General features: G+C 38.5%; 1 protein-coding gene across 4 annotated transcripts in view; it reads right to left on the bottom strand.

Moving 5' to 3' along the window:
- ANKS1B (ankyrin repeat and sterile alpha motif domain containing 1B) overlaps positions 1 to 19,791 on the bottom strand; it is a 414,385-nt gene extending 394,594 nt beyond the window's left edge. For all 4 annotated transcript variants that reach the window (XM_071764199.1, XM_071764208.1, XM_071764216.1 and 1 more), the window contains exon 1: positions 19,290 to 19,791. In XM_071764199.1, coding sequence (XP_071620300.1) covers positions 19,290 to 19,423 — 134 coding nt within the window. In that variant the 5' untranslated portion in view covers positions 19,424 to 19,791. The remainder of the gene's footprint in view (positions 1 to 19,289) is intronic.
- Between the last annotated feature and the right edge of the window lie 3,181 nt (positions 19,792 to 22,972).

Genomic DNA, 22,972 nt, shown 5'->3' with positions numbered 1-22,972 from the left:
ATTTGTATATATTTAATTTTTTTTTCCTTTTTTATCATTACTGTTTCATTAAAGCTGTGTAGTTTAGTTTCCAGTCTATAAGTCTCTCTCTCTTATTCCTTCTCCTTTCATCATCAGGGAGGGGGATTAATAAAGAGCATTGTCATTTGCTTTATTGCTGGCCCAGCGTTAAACTGTGACACAACATCAGGTTCATCTAGTTCATGGCTTGCCAACTTGATCAGGCCTGAAAGATAACTTCTTTGGCCATGAATACCCAAGTGCTTAAACCCATAAGACGTTATGATGCAGCTGGTCAACAGTGATGCAAAAATTGCACAGGCCTAATGCACTTAAGTGTAAACACCAACAACATAATGGAATTTCTAATTTATCAGTTTGTTTTAACAAAACAAACAAGCAAACAAAAAACTGAAATTACATAGATACAATTGTCAAACTATTTCAAAAAGTCACACTGTAAGGAGCACAAATAATATTTGTGATCTTAACACATACTTATGAATGCATAAACTTTGATTCCATGACTTATTAACTGCATGCATGTTTTTTCCTCAGCCTGTCTGTGTAACCCACTCCAAAGGTCATGATTCTGTAGCAACAGAATCTGTTGAATGAAGACAGAAAGGAGAATATACTCTGAATGAAGTAGAGGACTGCAAGGGGAGATCAGAATGACTTGGTATGCACGGTATTGTAGGGTTGCCCTAGAGATGTGAACTTTTTCTACCACAGAGAGGTTTTTTGGCAGTAGGAATGGGTTTTAAATCTAACTTTGCAAGAATGACTACTAAGCATGCAACTTCCAGGGTACCCAACTTCATAACCTGAGTTTTGACTGTAAAAGCATTTGCTCTGGTAGTCAGAGTATACTATGCTTTGCACTTTTAAACAGTACGTGATGACAAATATTCTGCAAATCAGAAATCAGGTTTCAGGTGTTTAGAACTAGACATCCAAAATTACACAACAAGGTCGATATCTTAATGTCTCAGGCCTTGATATATCCATTTGTAAAATGGAGTAATAATACCCTGTCATAAGACAAGGTTGTTTTGAAAATAAATACATTATGTTTGTAGAACTTTACTGATAAGTATGTGAGGAAAATAATTCTCTGTACATCTGCATAGTGTTCACTAAAGGCATAAACTCACTCTGAGTAAATACTAAATAGCAACAAAGGCAGCACCATCCATCTTGGATTATGAAAGGAGACTGAATTTTACCTGAAGAAAACCATGTAACAGTGTACAACATTCAGTGGTACATACAACACATCATTTACACACCACTGTTCACAGGCAGACTGTCTGCAGACAAACATGGATACAGAGGTATAGGAACTGCCTGCATAAAGCCAGTCTGGATCCAATTGCACTTCTTAGACAACCACGTGCAGTCATAATGCTTCCAGAGCAAGCTAAGATCTGGAAGAACTGCAGTCACACTTCCATGCCACTAGACCAGAACTAAGTCCTGTCAGACCCAAACTTGCTGTAGATTTAGGCTGGGTGTCATACCTCCACAAACCTGAATCTGAGCAGAAAAATGCACCTCAATCTTTGCAAGACATTTTTTTTACCTCCTTCTTAAGACAACACTAATCTAACTGTAAAGATCTTCCCTTCCTTGTTTTCTTTACATCTCTTCTAGATAGAATATCCATATTATAAATATCCATACTTATGTTTTAAATAACAAAATCATCTCCCTAGGCCTCTTATAAACCACTAAATTATCCTGCCACTGTACTTTTCCCCACTTCTTGCTTTTCTATACAAATCATTACAATTTACATTACAAATTATTTTATTCTTCATGCATATTCCAAAGTGGCTCCATTGTAAACCTGAAGCACTTCAGTGTTTAATTGTCTTGTTTCTGTAACATTTCTGAACATTTGATACTCATCCAACGAAATCTAGTTGTTCAGCCTGGAGAAAAGAAAGCTCCAGGGAAAGCTAATAGTGGCCTCCCAGTATCTAGAGGCTGAAAATGGACTGGTTTTAAATTAGAGAATAGCAAATTAAGATTGGGTATTAGGAAAAAGTTCTTTACTATGAGGGTAGTGGAAAAATTAGACAGGTCGCCCACGGAGGTAGTTCAGACTTCATCCCTGGATATATTCAGAGTGAGGCTTGACAAGGGTCTGAGCAACCTGATCCAGTTGAAGATGGCCCTGTTTACTGCAGGGTGGTTGGACTAGATGACCTTTAGAGGTCCCTTCCAAATTATTCTATGATTCTGTGACAGCATATTTCCATATTCTAGATAAAACATCTCTATTTCACTCTTTTCCTTTTTGATGTTGGATAGGGCTATGGGTGACTTGTCCTGTTTCAGTTTAATCATACCTGTCACTGGATCATGCTAAAGGGAGGAATATCAAGTTTTTTTCTAAACAAAGACATTGACTTTCTCTCTTTTGTCACTATACTTACACTTGCATCTAATTATTTCCAGCTCAATAAGCAATGCATTCTGATTTCTGTTTTTGTATTATCCTGTTTCAGGTGATACTCATTATGATTTAAACTGGTAGAGAAAAAGAGTAAGGCAGAGAGAGATATTAAAGTGGGGAAAGAGATGCGGAGAGACAGAGGGATGGCTGAAAAGAGAGGAATGGGGAGTGATGGGGAGACAGGTGGACAGAGAAACAAAGATATAATGGGGTAAAAGGAAGAGAAAGAAAAGGAGTGACTTAAGAGAGATCTCTGTGCTTTAAATTGACATATTTCAGTGAACTAATATTTTAATGAACCTATTTTTTCCCAAAACAGTTCAACTAGAAATCATGTATGAACAGGAATTACTTCAGCAGATGAAAATTATTGTACAAATTCAAAACTTCAGCATGGATAAGAAAGGACTTAAAATACACATCTGAAAGGGGAAGAGTTTTAAATCCTGTTCAGTTCCTAAACAAATCAAACCTCTGACTGATACATGTATAATTCTTTAGGTCTTGCTAAGTCTATAAAAACACAGCCATAATACTTTGATGTGTTCAGAGTGCCAAAGAGAAAACTGCAAGTCCATTTAGAAGAGTGCTAATAGTTCTGAAGCTACCACCAAAGATCTAATGAATTTCTTACTCATTCAAAAAAGTCATCACACAGAAATAATGGAGTTTAGAAGTGTAATTTTAAAAAGATACAATGTATTACAAACAGAACACTCCCTTACTTTGCAACGTAATGCCTTTTGAAACAGTAAAGTGTTTGACTTCCACTTTTTCAGTTTTTGATAATTACACTTTCCTAGGTGAGACAAACTAAGAATCATCCTCAAGTGTGTGTGGGAGGGGTTTCTACTTTTTCACACTGGAAAATACTCAAGATTGCTGCGTTATGATGGGAAAATTAAAGTCCTTCCTTAACATTGTTCTGTTTTCCAAGCAAGTTTCCTGACTAAAAATGCTTGTAAATTCTGGTTTTAATTTTTTAAAAGCATTTCAATATATTATGCATCTATACATAATCTTTGTGCCGAGGAAAATGTGTGTGCTGGGTATATCAGTGTTTAAAGAACTTTCTTGGTAAAATGAAAGACCAGAGACTTGAACCTCAGTCTCCACATGAGAGTTAGGTGATAAGGTAGGTTATAAGCTTAACTACTGTTTAGGACTCTCTTACACTCAATGTCATTTCTGTGCTGAGAAACTTGGATCACTAGAAATATAATAAAAGGTAGTGCAGTTCAAAGTTAAAAAGTGGTATTTATTTCTTCATTAAAGCTACTTGGAAAAAGAAAAAAGAAAAAAAGGGGGAAAATAAATAAATAAATAAATAAAACAAGGAAAGGAAAAAAACAAACAACAAAAAGGCTTCCCTTCAGGGCACTGTTACACTTTCATGCCTACCTGCAGATATTCAGACAGACAGCTCTACTTTCTCAAAAAAAAGATAGGTCGTGAGGAGAAAGGTCATGTACCTTCAACATCATAATATCATTTGAGAAATGCCTCCAGAGAAAGGAATTTGCACTTTTTACTGAAGCACAGATCTAAAAAATAGACACAGCTACCTTGACTGAGCTCATTCCAGATTTTTCAATATTTTCTCTGTAAGCAACATTAATTTATTTCCAAAATTTCTTCAATACATTTTCTCCTAGCTGTGTTATTTTCTGGAAGATGGTGACTCCAAGCTCTGTCTTATTAGCTTTTAAGTAACACCACTTAACTGGGAAAAGTGTGTAAATAAAGTGAACAATTGTTTACACTAAAGTTTTTAAGTTGTTGTGGAAAATACTGACCTATTGAGAAAACAGTAGGCCAGCTCACTATTGATTAAAACAATGAAACACATAAACACAACTTGATAGTGTTTCCAATGGAAAAGAGAATCTAATGATCTAATGTACTAACAGAATTTGAGATGCGTAAGATTTAGTGCAAATGGGACCAGTAACACTCAGTTACACAGTATCATTAGTATGTTCAGTGTCTAGTTACAAAATACATTGCTGTTAGCCAAAATACTTTTTGTTAACTTTGAAGGTGAATTACTGTTTAGGTGTGCAAGTCTTCAGCTGTTATGCTAAAGATAAATCCTCACAGCTTAGACCAAGAGTCACCTGTAATGGATTCATGGCAAACTACTCTTTAGGTAGAGTCATTACTGCTCAGAGCATATGCTTAGTGACCAAAAAATCCATTCAAAATCAAACAATCATTTCAATCTGATGGAAAAATCAGATACTGTATTACATATGGCCAACTTCAGCACAACAGTACTAGGTTAATAATTAAGAGACAGATTACATTTCAAATGAGGAGTTCAAGTCAGGCTGTTATTTCCTTTTCTGACAATGTGTTTACATGTTATCCAGCATTTTCAAGTCCAGCTAGTATGTCTGAATGATGACCATCAAAACTTAACCAAAAACACTTTTAGAAAGAAAATAATTCTTCATAAATGAACCTAGAATGTTTTAAACAGTAGCTTTAAGTTAAAAATAAATATTTTAATAATTTGAATTATTGTCAATTACTGTTCTGTATGCTTAGACGGACAATAATGAACTTTGCAAAGGCAAAGAGATTTGTCATCAAAACTATAGTGCATTTCCCTGCGATGATTTGAATGTTAGGCCATGTGACTAAAATTGCACATGATTAGGAGAACGCACTGAGCGGTGATAACCCAGGCAGGACAGCCCCCTTTTTGCTCTGCACACTTAACCCTGTACTCATTAATAGTATTTCCCCATAATACCTTATGTGAGTGTTAATCCAACTGCTTGGAAAGGTAGCATCTGCCTTTTAGTTAGAGTGAAAACCAAGCAATCCTTCGCAGAGTTTCATATGCTGCATAGGAGGGTTATCTGAGGCAGTGCAAGTGTCTGAAATGAATCTGGTACATAAATTGCGCTCTATGGAGCTGAGAAACAAAATCCCCAAAGATCCAAAAATAACTGAAGATAATTTTCACATATACAATGAATTGATAGTTTTACCCAAAGGGTGATCCTTCTCAGTAGGATCTCAGCTGTATTCTGGACTCTTCCAAGAATCCCGTAAGACTGTAATGATGCATGCTGCATGATGGTCGCTGAAACTACTGATAATGCCACAGCAACTCACAAGTTAAATGAACCTCGGAGAGAGATGTGTACTATGAGCTCACCTTCTGGAATAATTGTTCTTATTTCCTCTTTAGAGTTTATTGGGATCTCATCCAGAAATGGTGACATCTTGTGTCATTTAAGAAAGTCATACTTTCAAAAGAGATTTGAGTAATTATCTGCTATGATTTGAAGACTAGCCAGAGTAGTATATTTCCTTTCAAAGAGGTCTAGACACCCTGGCTCCATCCTCTAAAGAGTAATCCTGAGGCATGCTGTCTCATATTTTTTTTAAACTCAGTAACACATTTAAGCAGAAATACCACAAAGCAACTTAGCTCCTTCCTTCTGCCCTTTTTCAGAGCTGGTGAATTTGGTTTTGCCACTTTTTCTTAGTTATACTGATTCACTCACATGTGCTACAGGTCTGTTGGGCAAAGACCAAGCAACATCCAACCACTTGCCTGCATTTTCTTACCACTCTTAAAATAAATTTGGTACTTTTTGTTTACACCAGTCTTTGAGGAAGGCTCTGAAAGTGGATCTCTACTGCTCTACCAGGAAGTTATCATGCACAGCTCCTAAGTCAGTCCTGGAGCCCAAATCCTGCCACTTTTGCCCAGTGCTGACTTTGCTCTTTCAAGTTTCCCAATTAATTCACAGAATCATAGAATGGTTTGGGTTTGGCAGGACCTTAAAGATCACCAAGTTCCAGTACCCTGCATGGGCATGAACACCTCTCATTGGACCAGATTGCTCAAAGCCTCATCCAACCTGCCCTTGAATTTCTCAGGGCAGGGAGGAGGCATCCACAGCTTCCCTGGGCAACCTGTTCCAGTGTCTCACCACCCTCACAAGAAAGAATTTCTTCCTAATATCCGACCTAAATTTACTGCCTCTCACCTAAAACCATTCCCCTCATCATATCACTATATGCCCTTGTAAAAAGCTTCTCTCCAGCTTTCCTGTAGCCCCCCTTGGGTACTGGAAAGCTGCTATAAGTTCTCTTCAGAGCTTTCTCTTCTCCAGTCTGAACAGCCCCAATTCTCTCAGCCTGTCTTCATAGGAGAGGTGCTCCAGGCACCTGCTCATCTTCGTGGCCCTCTTCTGGACTCACTCCAAGAGTTCCATGTCCTTCTTACGCTGTCACCCCAGAACTGCACACAGTAATCTAGGTGGGGTGCTCTCCTATGAGAGCAGAATAGAAAGGACAAATCACCTCCCTTGAGCTGCTGACCGTACTTCTTTTGATGCAGCTCAGGATACAGTTCACTTTCTGGGCTGGAAGGATTCTATCCTGATTCTATTAATTTTTTAACATAGATCTTCATTTTTCTTAATACTGGACTCCCTGGCCTTGGGGTATCTGCAGCAAGGTCTTTTTCAAAGTCAGCAAAAGGAACTTCAGGACTCTTCCTAATTTCTTCCCCCTTTTTAAGCTGGGTGTCACAGTGAAAGAAAGGAAAAGGAGAAAAACACTAGGAAAAAAGAGGTAGGGGAGAAAATACTTATATATATGAAAACAATATTCATATGCTGAGGGGAGGGAAAGAAAGCTCTGCTTGTCTCTTACCAATATTATAATTATTTATAATTATATTCATTCCCTCTAAGTTGTCTACTGAAGTAGGCACCCTTGGCTGTTGAAAAAGCAGAGATTTCTTAGCCACTTCACTTGCTTTTCTCAAAACTTATTTCCAGAGCATGTTTACAGTTAAAACCAAGCAAGCTTTAGAGCAAGAGGAGAAGTAGCAAATGCTGCAACATTTCACTTCATGGCAAAAACTATGCTTTGGAAACACATCATAAGATTTCTGTTGCTGTTACTCCTTTTATTACATTTTTATCTCTTTCACAGTTTTGGAACACTTACAGAAGAGACTAAATCTTCAAGTCAACAAGTATGGTTTGAAAACTGACAATGAAAAGTCTATTTTTCCATTATATAGTGCTCACCATGAGAAAAATTAAGAGTTTGTGTATCTAGCATTGTTAAAACAGACATCTCAAATCAGCTCTATTTTCTTTAGCCGTGAGATGAGTATCTAGTACTTTGTAAGAAACAGTATTAAAATTCAACCAAGTAAAACTTATTCCTGACCACTAACTGAAGAAGACACTGGTCTAGTTTGAGTCAATGTGAGTAATACAAGAAAAAAATTCTTCTAATTGTATAAGACATTCAACAAGGGAAAATACAGGATGAAAATAAAATGCTCTTATTTCAGCATGACTGGGTCTTTTTTCTCAAGTTAATGCCTTTGAAGTATTTCTGAAATCTAACAGATTTTTGTGTTTTGTTGCTGAGAGCCCTTTAATGATCTTTCCTTTCAACAAAAATGTACTTGTTTTAAACTATTATCTTTATTTAAAAGATATATTTAAATATATTTTTAAAAGAACAAAAGTTTGCAGCATTTCAAACCTAGTGCAACATACTTCTATCTTAATATGAAGATTCTGGCACTCTGTACACTTGGAGTGGAAAAGCAAATATCTCAAGATAAACTACTATATTCTTTAGGGGCAACTCTTTAAGCATTGGCTTATTACATGTAGACTGGCTTCGAAGATGTAGAAAAGATGTGCATAAAATACACATACGGATCATTTGACAAAATATCTGGAACTTTAACCCACAAAATATTTGCCATCTTAATCCTTGAACTGAAGAAAGCATTAAGCTGGGTACTTTTTAAGTACATGCTTCCATACCTTCAAAGCAAATTCACCTTTTAATGGTATATTTTTATTAAATAATAGACATACATGATGTAGGTCATAATGAGTGGTGAGTAAAGGAGCCCCTACCAATTTACTTAGGTTGCAAAGGCAAGGATTTAAACACTGGTGTTAAATCATCCTGCTTACACATATGTATGAGCTTTAATAATTACATGATTCCATATTATTTTTCCCTGTGCAATGAATGCTGATCTTGGAACAGCTGAAGGCCTGTCTCCTATAACAGCAATGACTGAACAAAAACGATTTTCTTTTTTGAAAATCAAAGTATTAAAAGGTGTGTTGGTACTTACTAAATCGATTAACCACATTCAGAAGAGAAACAGCAGTTTAATGCTGCACCACAGAACTGGATCCCATCCATGTCTCCAGAAACAAACCTGAATATCTGACCAAATGTTTACAGACTTGAACACATAAAAATACTACTTAATTTATAGAGAATGTCCCTCATATAATACTTTATTAAGATGTGAAACCCTTGATATGAGATGCTATGAATGCTAAAAATTTGCATTGCTTGAAAGACCAATTGAACAAATGCATGGAAGAAAAGTTCACTGGAGCTATTAAACACAAAGACAATGCATGTGTCTTGGAAAGCTGCTGTAATTCACTGGAAGCTGTGAGAGTATATTAGAGGAAATATTACTTACTGTTTGCTTGCTTTGCTACTACACTCTACTAAGATCAGCCTCTTAATTCCCAGTCACTCCTGGAGAAGAGTACTTGGCTAGACAAACCTTTATTCTAACCAAGAAGAGCTATTCCCAGGTTTTTACACTAACTATTAAGACTGTGAAAAATGAGATCCTTGAAGCACAAGTTAGAAGCATCAAGACAGTGGATACCATAGTCAAACTGTGCTTCAGTTAACATTTGTGAACTGCAGATATTCACAGCCTTACTCAGTCACCCAGTGCTTACTCAGTGCTATGACAGTAAACCCATTAATGTTGTGAAGCAGTCAGATACTGTAGTGACAAACACCACTGAAAAGCCCAAAAAGAAGAGAATACAGGATAGTGTCTAACTAAAAACTCCACCAGCAGCCTTATTTTTACGATTAATCTTTTAATTAATGGTAATTTTTAATGGTAATTTAATGGTAATTTTTAGTTTGCTCTTTTAAGCAAACTAAAACTTCTGAAATTTCACCATGTGGGGTACCTTGGCAAAACTTTACTAGATTTTTTAGGAGCCCTAAATTCATCACAACAACTTCTTCCACTTTAATGGAATGACTTCATTAACTCCCATCTATTTTAGCACTAAAGAAAACAAGACACTTTGCAAATGCATATCACAAATATTTGTCATGGAAAGAAAACATGAAAATGTCAGTCCTTGGATGAAAACCGTATTTCAATGGATATACAATCTCTTTATTCTGCACAATGTTACTCTTTTTGTCCTGTTCTCTCTTGCCTCTCCCACTCCTCACTGCTGCTAACCTCCATAGTAAACCAGTCTCAGATCTTATTCCCAGTCTCAAGTCTTATACCTATTTCCTTTACCAACCTTTTCTAGCATTCCAGCCTTTTCTCATATTTTTTTACACAGCCTGCTTCCCAAAATACTCCTAGTCAGGTCTCTCCCTCCACCTGTGTTCTACCCACATCTCAGCCAAAACACATTTCTATTACTTTCTCTTAGAGCTTTCATTTTCTGCTTATGTCCTGTCTCCTATCGCTCTGAAATCAAGACTTACACAGTATATAAGTAAAAATAGAGGGGATAGAATTAACTATTGAGACTGGCAAACAACAGATTTGTAACATATCCATATACTATATACCATATGCTTAATTTCTACTTTTGGTATATTTGGTTCTCTGAAAAGTTACTTGTGCACATTATGTGACAAGATCCCTGGCAGATCATTGGACCACTTGGTTATGCAAGTTACTGCTCTGCAATAAATGTGCACAAAACAGGAAGCAGAGTGATTGCAAATTACTTATGAGCATAATGTGTCAAATTAGCTATACAGATGACAAGGAGGATATGGAAGTGGATAAATAATTACTCAAGAAAATTTAAAACTAAAAATAAGTGTAAATTACATTTTTAGGAAACCTCTACCAATTTCTTAATTAAGATTCTGGGGTCAAAATGCTAATATTGATGTATTGGGTGTTTTAATTTGCAAAAATAACCTAAACACACAGAATCAGTACTCCTATCTAGTGGCATCTTAAAATAGAAAACAATGACCCTGACAAGTCAGCAAGTAAACACTTCTCATATTGTGACAACATTAATACTTTGAACCTTAACCCATTTCAGCCATTGTCTGGGCTATGAAGGGTTAAGAAAAAATCCACCCAGCAATCACACAGTTCTCACAGAAGAAAGAAGTTATTAATATGTAAACTAAAAGACTAAATGTGATATTGATGTTTTTGCAATTACTAATATGACAGAAGAAGAAAAACACACAAAAAATGTCCAACTCCAGCCTAAGAGTTTGTAGGGGAATGAGCAATTATTCACTCCCAGCTGGACTGCACAATGGCTTCATGTCCCTCCTAATAGCAGTTTCTCCCCAATTAGGTATCATTTACATAGACTTTACAACATGCAATCAATACTGGCCCTTGAATCCTGAGGAAACCCTCCAGCAGACACCAGCAGTTGGATTTGGTACAGTTGATCACAACCCTTAGAGCCAAGTTTCCACCCAACTTATCATCCTCTTATTCAGCCCATAGCTCACCATCTTGACTCAAAGAGACTGCTCTAATGTAAAGTGAAACAGCATTCACAGCAGTCCCCTGGTGCACAGAGGCAGCTATCTAACTAAAAAGCAATTCAGGTTGCTCAGGAATGATTTGAGCTTAGTAAATCTACTCTGGCTTTACTACTTAGTAAATCTACTCTAATCACGTTCTTGTCCTTTGTGTGCCTGAAAATTATTTCTGTAAGGAAATGCTTTGTAAGTTTCCCTAGGACCTAGGTTAGACTGATGAGCCCTATGACCCCAGAACCTCTCTCTTGACCTTTTTGGAGGTGATGACATTTTCCTTTTCTGATCATCAGACCCTTGACTTCCCTTCTACAGATAATGGTGGCCTAACAGTAACACTGGTCCCTTGATTTTAAGCATTTCCCTGATCTTCCTGTACTGTGGGTAATGTTTCACTGTCACACTAAGTTTGCTAATTAACCCAGGAACCTGAGAAGTCAAACTTTACACACACCCCAACCGAAAAAAAAAAAAAAAAAAAAAAAAAAAAAAAGGCAGTAAGGTTACCTGTCTTTTCCATGTGCTTTGTTACTAGGTCTCCAGTCCCACTGGGTCCACATTTGTGTCCATTATGTACTTCTTCCCATCTTGTTCCTTGCTAGTTTCAACTCCAGCCAAGGTTTTTGTCATTCCATTCCTAACTCTTTTGCACACTTGGCACATTTTTTTAACAAACTTCTTATGATACATCAAGCATTTTATATATTTTTCACATATCTCTAGCTTCAACCATCTAGGATTCTACATTCGAACCTGATAATATATTATCAGATTTTATTGATTCAGAAGTAGTAGACATTAGGTACTGTCCACATAAGTATTGCTGTCTACTAATATCTACTACTTCTGAATTCATCCAAATCAGCTATCAAGTAGGAGAGGAATTCTACCCATACTTTATTTCAACCTAGCTATTCTAATATATATTCTACATATACCTTTAATATACCTTCAATAAGAATTGTTCTCCTGTTCTTCACTGCAGTATTTTTACCTACAAAAATATTTAAATTAGCGATCTGGTTCAGTTTGGAATAAACTCATTCAAGATCTACTTTGGTGTGACCAGAATTACTCTGTAAGTTGACTGTATCTCCATGGGCTATAATAGGAACTTAGACACACCGCAAAGACAAGACCACTCCCTGAAACATAGATACCACTGGGTGTTTTCCAAACTGCACTCAAGATGCCATTTTTAGCTTTTTCTTTTTTTTTCTTTAGAAAACATATGTAGAATAAGTGGGAAAGAGTGCCAAATTATCTTAATAAAAGCACAAACTACTGGAATTATATCTCACAGAACCTTTCTTATATTAGATATATGTGCAATATTAGAAATTCATAGATGTTTAATTAGGTACCGAAGACCTGTTATATTAATTTTAAAATACAAATTTAACATACTGAAAATAATGGCATCAGGAAAAAGTAATTAAAAAGTAATAAAAGTTTTCCCATAAAGGCTATAAAGTTCAAACAAAATGTATTCCCTACATCCCCAAAGAATCCATGTACATGAAAATGCCATATTGGTAGGCAAGAATTAACACTGCTTATTATGCTTTACACATTTAACTTTAAAAGTTGTCAAAATACTTTACTTTGAAGCAATAAAAAGAATTAGGATGTTTACTCTGATTGGAAGTGGACAGTAGAAATATTACATGGCAAAAGGGAACTCCAGCTGTGGAACTCTTCTATATGTCACCTGCCCAGGAGAGCAGGCTAAGCTTGCTGAAGGAAATGGAGTGCAACTGCATATTGTTCCCTAAGGATTATATACCAGCAGCATAAATTAAAGCAGTTTAGAGGATGTTTCAACTAGTGCCTACGTCAGTCTATAAGCAGTTCCTTAGTAGCTCATTTGTGAATATCCATAAAAACTGAAACTGAGCCAAATAAAAGAATCTACCTGTAGAATTTTAGAAACATACTATGTTCTTGGTCACTGCAATGACTGTGAAAATGCTTGTCTTAAAAGCATCTGTATTTACCCATTGCAGAATTTCCAACTTTGACAAGTGACAAGATTGTAGACCTTTCAGATTACATCATTTTTCATTTTATTTCATTTATCCATTCTCTTAGGTCTGCTATAACACTACCACTTAAAAGCAGCAATGTCATATATCAACTCTAAAAATGTATATAGAAGCACTAGTTCTGCTGAATTACCAGACTACTAAAATCATCATTGTCAGACAAGAGGGAAAAATAAGATGGTGATCAAAATACATTTATATGATCCTCTGTAGAGTTAGACACTAGGCATGTAGTGCCTAAGAATCCTAGAAGAATTCTAAGATAACTCTTTTAAGTTACAGACCCTTCAACTGTTTTTGGGTTTTTTTTCCCCTTGCCTTCTCCTTAACATGCTTGTAAAAATTCTCATATAAGTCTTCCTGACTACATCATAAATTCCATCAGTCCTACCAGCACTGCTGCATCTTGTATCTTGATGCTGTGTATCAGAAAAAATGATCTCAGTAGATTTTACACTAAATCTACAGTTCTTGCGGGTAACTTTTTTCATTTGGTCTCATATTTTAGAAAATTAATAGAACACACACTTGAACAATGCTCAACAAACAAGATCTGGTGTAAGGAGAACTGAGAAGTTTATCCATACAGATGAAGTACTGAGCTGAGAATACAGCATCCCATTGAGTTCCTAGGGAAGGATCATTACACAAACTTTGTGAATTGCCTTTCCCTCCAGCAATGAGATTTCCACCAGGATGTCCTGGACACTGTATGAATTTCTATGTATTGTAGATGGTTCAAACTTCTGAAGGAATCCAAGGAATTCCATAAATAAAATTTTTTCTAAACCTTGACTGAAAGCATTTATCAGAAATAATAAAAATAAGTCTAAGAAAGGATGAAAAAAAAAACCAAAACTGAGGTGGTTGTAAAAGGCTCATACATTTGAAAGGACAGCAATCAACTATCACTAATATCAAAGAGCATTAACTGTTGCAGTGATCATTAATTTTGCATTTCGTACTGAAAGACAAAAGGAAGAAAAGTTAAATATGTCCTCAAAAGACTTATGTTTCCTACTCTAACAGGACAAAGGTAACATGGGAATATGGAAATGCTGTTCTCTGGGACATAAGTAATAAAGTCTTCATGTATTAATTAAAAGTCGTGTAACTAAAACTTGAAATAAACTAAACTAAAACTAAAAAACTGAAATAAACTAAACTAGACTAAACGGATGCCCATATTCTTACACAAAACAAATCCTTGCCATTTTATTATTTGCACGGGTTGTCTGAAATAAATACGTCCTAACACAGATACAAGTAAGCTCAGAATTACGTGAACCCAGAAACCTGCTACTAATATAATACAATCTCTTTATAAAATCAAGCTAAGAAAGTTTCTTTTACTTTAAACAACACTATTTGTGATGAAAAGTAGTGCCTTTGTTTTTGTTGATAAGGTGATCCACTTGTTATTTACATTGTAATGTGAAAGCTATTTTATTGAGACTTTAAGTAAAGCTTCACAAATTATTTCAACGTTTTAAATATTTTCTGCTCTACATAAGCCATATCTGGTTTTGCACAGGAAGCTGAATGAGTCGCAGGGCTCTGCACAAGGATAGCAGTAGATGTGTGGTTCTCAGCATGCACCGAGGTGATGAGGCTAAACTGTGGCTGCGCTGCGAGCAAGACACTGCTCTGAGAAACAGATGAGGAAACAGATTGCAACTCGCAGACTAACAATCTGCTTGCTGGGTTTCTTAATCTTTAGAGGAGAAATATCTTGGGCCAGGACTGTACATGGTGTAGCTGCACACAGAATAAGCAAAGAACGGAGCCATGCCCTGCCACAGTCTGCCAAGTACAGAAGGGGAAAAACACAGCTCCATGCAGGCTTCTCCACCCTCCCACGCAGTTTAACAGCAGTAGCCAACAAAGAGCAAGAAGGGGCAACTCACCCTTCTCTGCTACTCTGTGCCACTTCACATCAATTCATATTCTGCTCCATAGTCTTGCTAAAACCCCAAAGCCTTTTTAACATGTAAAGTTGAAAAAGACTAAAAATTAGCATTTTATCAGGAACTATCCATTTTTCTTTAGGTTGCAAAATATTAGTAGTAGAAAAAGGTACATGCTTGACTGCAAGTGGCAAAATGAGATAATATCTCTGTGATACACGACAACCTTCAAAGTTATTTTTCCTAAAACCCTTTGAAAGCTATTAAGCCTGTCTATATCCAATAATAAAAAACTGTTTAGTCAATAAAAGCATGTTCTTTACATACAGAGATAATAAAATTAAGTAAATTAAAAATACTGGTTTTGTTAGAAACACTTTCTCTTAGAGGGACTGCAGGATTTCACACTTAAGTTTTCATGTTTATACTGGAATAATACAAAAGTCAGTCAAAAGTAAGTTTAAAAATCTGCCTGTGGAAATTCTCATTGCAATTACATACCTAAAAACCATTTGTTTGTTCATTTATGGGAAACATAATAAATATACTAATGTGTGACATTTCCAGGAAGTGCAATACCAGAAAAAACAGAAAGAAACTTCCCTTATACTTACTTTGGTCTTCTAAATTCTGAATGTTTTTTGAGGTGTCTCAAAATATCCTTGCTTCACAGTAAAAGAACAGATCATATAGCCTTACACTAATATTTTGAGTTGGACACTGTAGGCTTAAGACACACACTTAACACCGCTTTAGATGTCCTAGTGTATCCCACCTGGAATTTACTTGTATCTCCACAGGTCATGGTTCTTTGCTAAAGCCCATGCAGATGCCTCAGAAACTCCTGGGCATCTAAAATGCCAATAAAAATCTAGGTTCGAGCAATTATATTGCTCTATGCCAGGTGTTTACTGAGGATTATATTTGCTCTAGTATGTTGAAGTGCCTTATGCTAATTTTTGCATCCAAGGAATTCACCCTCAGTATATTTACCCACAACCTTTATATTCCAGAGTAAAGTATGGCAATTGAAGCAGGTGGTCACAAACTGACCCACAGCCCTTCAGTGCTCCTCCTCAGCTGAAGCAAGTTGCACCACCCACAGTCAAACAGATTTGTTGTCACTGCTTTAGAAGGATCAATAAGGGCATGAGGTCTTACATAGTATCCATTATAGATATCCATGTGCAGATGACATTTTAATTAAGTATATATAATTTTAATGCACTTTGCACGTACTCTGCTTTAAGCATGTGTTTAAATTCTCACAGGAATTCATTCATGTATTTGTATGTATGGTTAAATAGCCTTCTGGAGCAGTGTTGTTTTCCTGAGCCTTTTAAAAATTAGATCATTTACTGTGTAATTAACATCAGTGTTCAACTATTAAAAAAAACATACAAAGGCTTGCCCAAGTTCCATAAAGTACAATGAGAGCCAGAAAAAAGTTGTTATAAAAACAGAAATAGATCAGCGCTCGGGTAGGTTGTTCCTTGGTGCAGGTAACCATCAACATGCATTTGTCTATTCAAGAATATTAAATTTCATTCACAAAGCACACAATTACTGCAAAGCAAATGTCCACCAAAAAAAAAGAGGCTTCAAGACACAGAGGGTTCAGCCCCATGAACTGAGTTATCTCTAGCACTTAGGAGAGATCCAAAGCCAAAGTGTACTGTTACTTACAGGCACAATATTAGTCCATCTGTATGCTGAATGGCTTGGACTTTTCCAGCCTAATGCTAGGAAGACCACTGCCAAAATGGAAAATTAAAAAGCAAGATGGGCCCTTCTCACCAGAACAGGACAGGTACAGCTTTGGGGCAATAATTATGATCAATGAAACACCAGGAGTTACTGTCAAATACAATGTCCCCTAAAGTTTCTATTAAAAAAAAAAAAAAATCTTACATTTTCTCTGCTGCTTTCTCCTTAACCTTCAAAAGTAGTTTTTATTCTAATAAACTGTATGCAAAAAAAATACACACAAAAAAAAAAACCTACTATAGCTCTACTAGTAAGCTCCGTTAATTGGTTTTCAGTTAAAAAAAAAAAACTACAGATCACCTCAAATTCAAGCTTTTCTACTGTACTCTTCTACAACTTTGCCATTTTTGGTAAGTGCTGGTTTCCTGAACAGGATCAAAATGTTAGTAAGACTCGCTTTCAGTACCTTCTTTTATTTCCATATGTTCTATACCAAGTTATATCAAAGCTTAATCTTACATGCTATTCCGAACTTAAGTCATAATTACTGTCAGCAGTTAGATCATGCAACTTCTCCAGGAAAAGGTATGTTAACATACCTAGAACATATAGTTCTTTCTTGAAAACACTTTCTAAAATGCACAGTACCTTACACTCTGAGCATTCCTGGTGAAGCCAATTACATTCCTAAGATACTCTCTAAAAAGCATAATGTTCAATACTGTATTGGATTGTGAATGTTTATGCGTTAATCCATTATTGAATTATTTTAAAATTTATTTTTTATTTTTATTTTTTAAATTACATTTACAGAAGCCGTAGACATTCTGTATAACATTGGTAAGGAGTATCATAAATAAAGCAGTACAAGCTTTATTTTGTTTACTTCTTTTTAAGCTAAGTGCTCTTCCAGAGAAAAGAAAAAAAAGACTACAGTTGAGTTTACAGCCTAAAATACTTAAATTCAGAGTAACAAACTATGACTCTCATGACACATCTGTATATACAAAACACATGCTTAATGTGTTAACACAAAGTAAAACACTGTTGTTTAATAAAAAATAAATACAAGCAAATACACTCCCTCTGGACATAAAGAACACAGCATGAAAGTAACAGTGCAAGAACATAGCACAGGCACCAGCCCTGAAGAAAGTCACTACACGAGTGATGCAGTAGAACTGGATTGTAAATGGCTAGTCATTTGTATTGAAGTCAACCTACTTCTGGACTTACAAAAAAACCAAGTTATCACACTTTAAGATTTCTCATATTTCAAATTAAACCAATAATCTGGCATACTCCTTGCTAAGCAACCTATTCAAATACAGCACAAAAAGAAATACCACTGTGTGTTTTGATTTTGCTCAATGGGCTTGTAATTAAACAATAGTGCAATAACTAATTTAGCTGGGGTATCATACAACTTTATTAAAGCACTAATATCTGAACTGCTGATGTTTACAGCACTAAAACCAGCTTTAAAGTAACAACATTTTATAATAGAGCATAAACAGGTATAATTTGAGCAGTTGCATTCAGTTTTCTCTGACAGTGAATACTGAGACAATATAATTGATGAGGATGTACTGGCAATATAATCACAAATATATTTTTATTTAGGCAATTTCCATTTCTCTAGGCCTTTTCTTTCTTTCCAGAAAAAAAAAAATCAACCAAGAAAAAACCAAACAGATAATTCAAGTTCTAGGTCAACAGTGTCTCAGTGTTCTTTTGCTATTCCTAGTGCATTACTGAACACTAACACTGGACGGTGTGCTGCAGACCTCCTCTTGTTTGAATACTGTAAAATGTCATAAATACTTGTGATAATGCTCTTACTTAAGAGCATGATGAAACTGAGCATCAAAGCCATTCTGCAGGTTGCCCAAGATATGACTAATGTCTAAAGTTAAGCCCTTTTACCCAACATGATCAGTAACCCAGTTTCACTCCACTAAATCGAGGTGCCTTGAAAGTAATGCTGCTACTACCTAACCTGCTCTCTAAGTTTTACACCTCCTTTGCCTCAATGATTAAAAAAAAAAAAAAAAAAAAAAAAAAAATCCCTTTCTCTGGTTTGTAGGTTCATTACTACAGCACACCTAATTTCTCCTGCAAGTGAGGGTAGCAACTATGGGTGAGGGCATGGGGTAAAGCTATGGCTTTTTACACATAATTCCACAATGAAATGCCTCGTCTGTGGTTAATGCTTCCACCCACAACAAAAAGTAGTGATTTGAAGATGAAATATCAAAGGAAGGGTAATTAGTTTATGGTGCATATTAGCCCAGCAATAAAAATTTAAGTTCTGCACCACAGCTAGTAACAGAATGAACAAGTACCTTACTGACGCATTGAAGGCAACAAATTCAGTATCGCTGTATTAAGAAAATTACTGCCTATGACTTTAAACACAGGCACACTTGCACTTGGCTAGAGAGTGAACGTTTTATTGTTACTATGAAGGATGCAGGAATGGTAATGAAGATGAGAAGGGCGATGATGATGATAGGGAAGAAGAGGTTAATATCCCCAGCATCTGATGGGGAACGATGTCCCTACCTCAGTAAGCTGGATAAGGGAATAGCTCCAGATCCACTGCCCAGGATCCCTCCTTTCCTCCCGGAGAGGAGTTTCTCCACCAGAGCCACATTGCCTGTGCGAGCAGCTTCCAGCAGTTCCTGATCCTTCCCCATGGTCAGGAACCAAGCAGCCCCCTGCGCACCCCGCCGCGCACTAGGAAAGCTGCACCCCCGGGCTAAAAGCGGCCCCTCTCTCAACAGAACGATCTCCCCTCCCCAGAGCAGAACACAGATTCCTGCAGTCCCTTCCAGGCCAGCAGGAGCAGCAGCAGGAGGGAGGAGGAGAATCACCTCCTCCTAGTTTCACTGGATCATTTCTGGGTGGAGTGTGGAAGAGAAGGGGAGGGGGGGGGAGGACGAGGCCAATAAAGAACCTCCCCCCCCTCATCTCCCATGCACACACCCGGAGCCCCGGCCCGGAAGACGGGGCGCAGGAGGGAGCGGGCAGCCTAAGCCCCCTGTGGGCTGCCAAAGCTGAGGGGGCTAACGACCCTCCTGGACGGGCGGACGGCACAAGGGCGGGAGGGACATGGGGAGGAGGCGCAGCCCTGACTTGCCAGGCCCGTTGCTGGGGAGACGCGGTTGGCGCTCTCTCAGTGGCTGCCCGGGCTGGCTGCCCCCCTCCGCCTGCCCCAGCCCTTCGTCGCCGCCGCTGCGTTGGGCCCCGGTGCCTCCGCCCTCCTCCGCCCTCCCTGGCTCCGCACCGCCCCGCACCGCCCCGCCCCGCACGCCCCTGGCCAACGGCAGCCCCGCGCGCTACACTGCGGTGCCGCGCGGCGGCGGCCGCGGCCGTTGCGCTGCGGGATGGGGGCGCGCGCGTGAGGGGAGCGGTCCGCCCCGCACCGCCCCGCACCGCCTCTCCCCCGCCAGGTGCGGCGGCCGCGCCCTGAGGGGCGACTGTGCCCAGGGAGTGGGCTACCGGCAGGTGCTCCCGGGCAGGAGCTCCGGGGAGGTGGTGCCTCCTCGGGCTGCGGAAGGGGAAGGGAGGGACTGGGGTGGTGAGGGGAGGGCGAGCCGGGTTAGGAGGTGGGGGGGTGGGGAACGCGGGGTTCCTCCCGCTGCTGAGGAGGCCGAGCGCACCCCTGGGTGCGGCGAGGGGCGAGGGTGCGGTGCCCTGCGGAGGGGATGGGAGAGCCGGGCAGGGAGGGCGGGTCCGTGGGGGGCGCGGGTTGGTCGGAGGTGGGCGCTGAGGCATCCGCTCCCTGAGGCGAATTAGCGGCGGGTAGGGGTCGGGCGGGGCTGAGGGTTCCGCGGCGTTGTGCTGCGTGTGAGGAGATCTCCCCATCGGGGAGTTAACCCCAGCCCGAGGACACGCTGGCACAGAGAGCAGCCTGCTTCCTGCAGCAGAACGGTGTAGACAAAAAGGAAAATCCGGGCCCTGCTGAGGTCAGGAGCAGAACTGAGCTGCTGGCTCGGCGAATCAGGCAGGCAGGGCTGTTCCCGTCCATCACACGCCAGGGTCGTGGCTTTTGAATGTTTTAAAGGATGAGGGGTATAACTCTTTGGTGTCAGATCCATTCATGCCTTGCCCGGGTACTCCTGGTCCTGTTACAGGTTTAAAACAAATAACTGCATGACTAGTTGAATTGTATGACTTTTCCAAGAGGCAGAATTCATCATTCCTTATGGTTTTCAAGTTCTTACAAGCTATGTTGAAAATATTCAGTGACAGCCAACTCATGGGTACATCCTGCTGTAATGCACCATTTGACACTGTGTGTACATGAGAAGCCAAGTTACAGCCCCACGTTCCTGTGTTACTTCAGTAATTTGTGTTGGTGAAATCGTAGGTGCAACAGGCAAATGAGTCAAGACTCCTTACTGTTCCCCCACTGAGATCAGCATTCTGCCTTGAACTGTGCTCATGAGGTGTAAAGCACAGCAATGGCAAATTAACATTGTGGTAGGCAGGATTTTAGTGTTATATATTCAGAGAGAGTGTTAATTACTCCAGACCTGTGATACATTCAAGTCAATGGAAAGATCTGTGTTGATTTCGCAAATGATTTGGTTCAGACTCTGTCAGGAACAGTTTTACAAGTGGGTTTTTTTATTATTCTTGTTAAGTAATTAAACAGTTTTAATCTTTTAAAAATCAATAGAACTTCTTTCTGGGTCTAATTTTCTCTTACAGAGGAAAAATCATCATAGAGATCTGTTGTTCCAATATAGTTGTCTACATCAACAAAACAGTTTCTGGTTTTGATAGAAAATACTATTTACATAGTTTGGCCTTTTCAGGATGTGATATGGTGTCTTCTGCAATGCTGTCAACAAGACACAGAATTGAGTACTGGCATAAAATTATGAGGTGGAGAGACTCTTAACCATGGCCTTTCTGATTGAAAGAGTCTGATATAAATAGCAGTTTTATGGTCTGATTCTGTGATCACAAGTGTTTCATTATAGTTAAAATAAATTGTATAATCACATGATTATACAAGTTTTCACTGGTCACTCTTTGCATTTGTTTGCCAGTTCCGTTTGTTTGGAATTTTGGGAGCCCTATTGTGAAACAGTGGAGAGTGGCTGCCGAGGGGTGGTATATTCGAGGTTTTTGGTAAAACGCAAACCCATAGCCCGATTGTTGGTGGTGCTGTGGGTAGAGGTAAATGTGATTGACAGGTCAGGTATGTGCTTTTGCCAGTATTGCAGAGTTCCCATAATTTCTTGTAATTCTTTTTTATTTGTGGGTGCCTTTATTTCTCCTAGGTGAGAGAGAGTATCATTAGGGATATTCCATGTCCCACCTTTCCATTTGATTCCTAGAAATTTTGTTTCTCGGGAGGGAGGTTGCCTTTTTTCCTCAGGACTTTCTATTTGCAAGCTCGTTGAGTGCCCAATTATGGCATCATAAACTGCTCTGATTGCTTGCTCATTTTGACCACCTATCAGCACATCATCAATGTATTGATAGATTTTTACATTGGGGTTGTTTTTTATTTCTGGAATATTTTCCAGCTCATGTGCAAGAGCATGGTGGGCAAGCGTGGGAGAATGTTTGTAGCCCTGAGGCAGCCTGGTGAAAGTATACTGTATTCCATCCCAAGTAAAAGCAAAATATTTTTGATCCTCGGAATCAATGGGAATTTGAAAAAACATATCTTTCACATCAAGAGAAGCAAGCACTGGGTGTGCTGCTTCCTGGATTTCTAGCACCAGATCTGCAATGTCTGGGACAGCAGCAGTTAATTTCTCAGTACCAGCATTCAACTTTCTATAGTCTACAGTGATTCTCCACTTACCATTTGGTTTTCTTATGGGCCAAATCAGGGAATTGTGAGGTGAATGGCAAGGCACAATGATACCTCTTTGTTTCAGGTCAGAAATTACTTCTCTGATACCTTCTTTTGCTGCTATGGGTATAGAATACTGTTTAACATTTGTAATTTTGCTTTGGGGGAAGCGTGGGGCAGTTTTTAACAGTCTAACTTTCAGTGTGGGGGTGCTGAAATTCCAAAACCAGCCATTTTCGTGTCTCCAGGACTGACCAATCAATACGTCCATTCCTAACAGATTATAAGGAATGCTGTCTACTATCATTTGGGTTCGAATTAACTCCTCATCTCCCAGTAGCTTTAGGGAAACTTTAGCAGTTTTTCGTAAAATAGGCTTTCCCAAAGTACCACTCATGAATATTGGCTTCAGAGAAGAATTCATGCC

This window comes from Heliangelus exortis, chromosome 1, assembly GCF_036169615.1.
Source record: "Heliangelus exortis chromosome 1, bHelExo1.hap1, whole genome shotgun sequence".
Taxonomy (NCBI): domain Eukaryota; kingdom Metazoa; phylum Chordata; class Aves; order Apodiformes; family Trochilidae; genus Heliangelus; species Heliangelus exortis.
The sequence above is the reverse complement of the archived record's forward strand: the minus strand, read 5'-3'. Positions and strand labels throughout refer to the sequence as shown.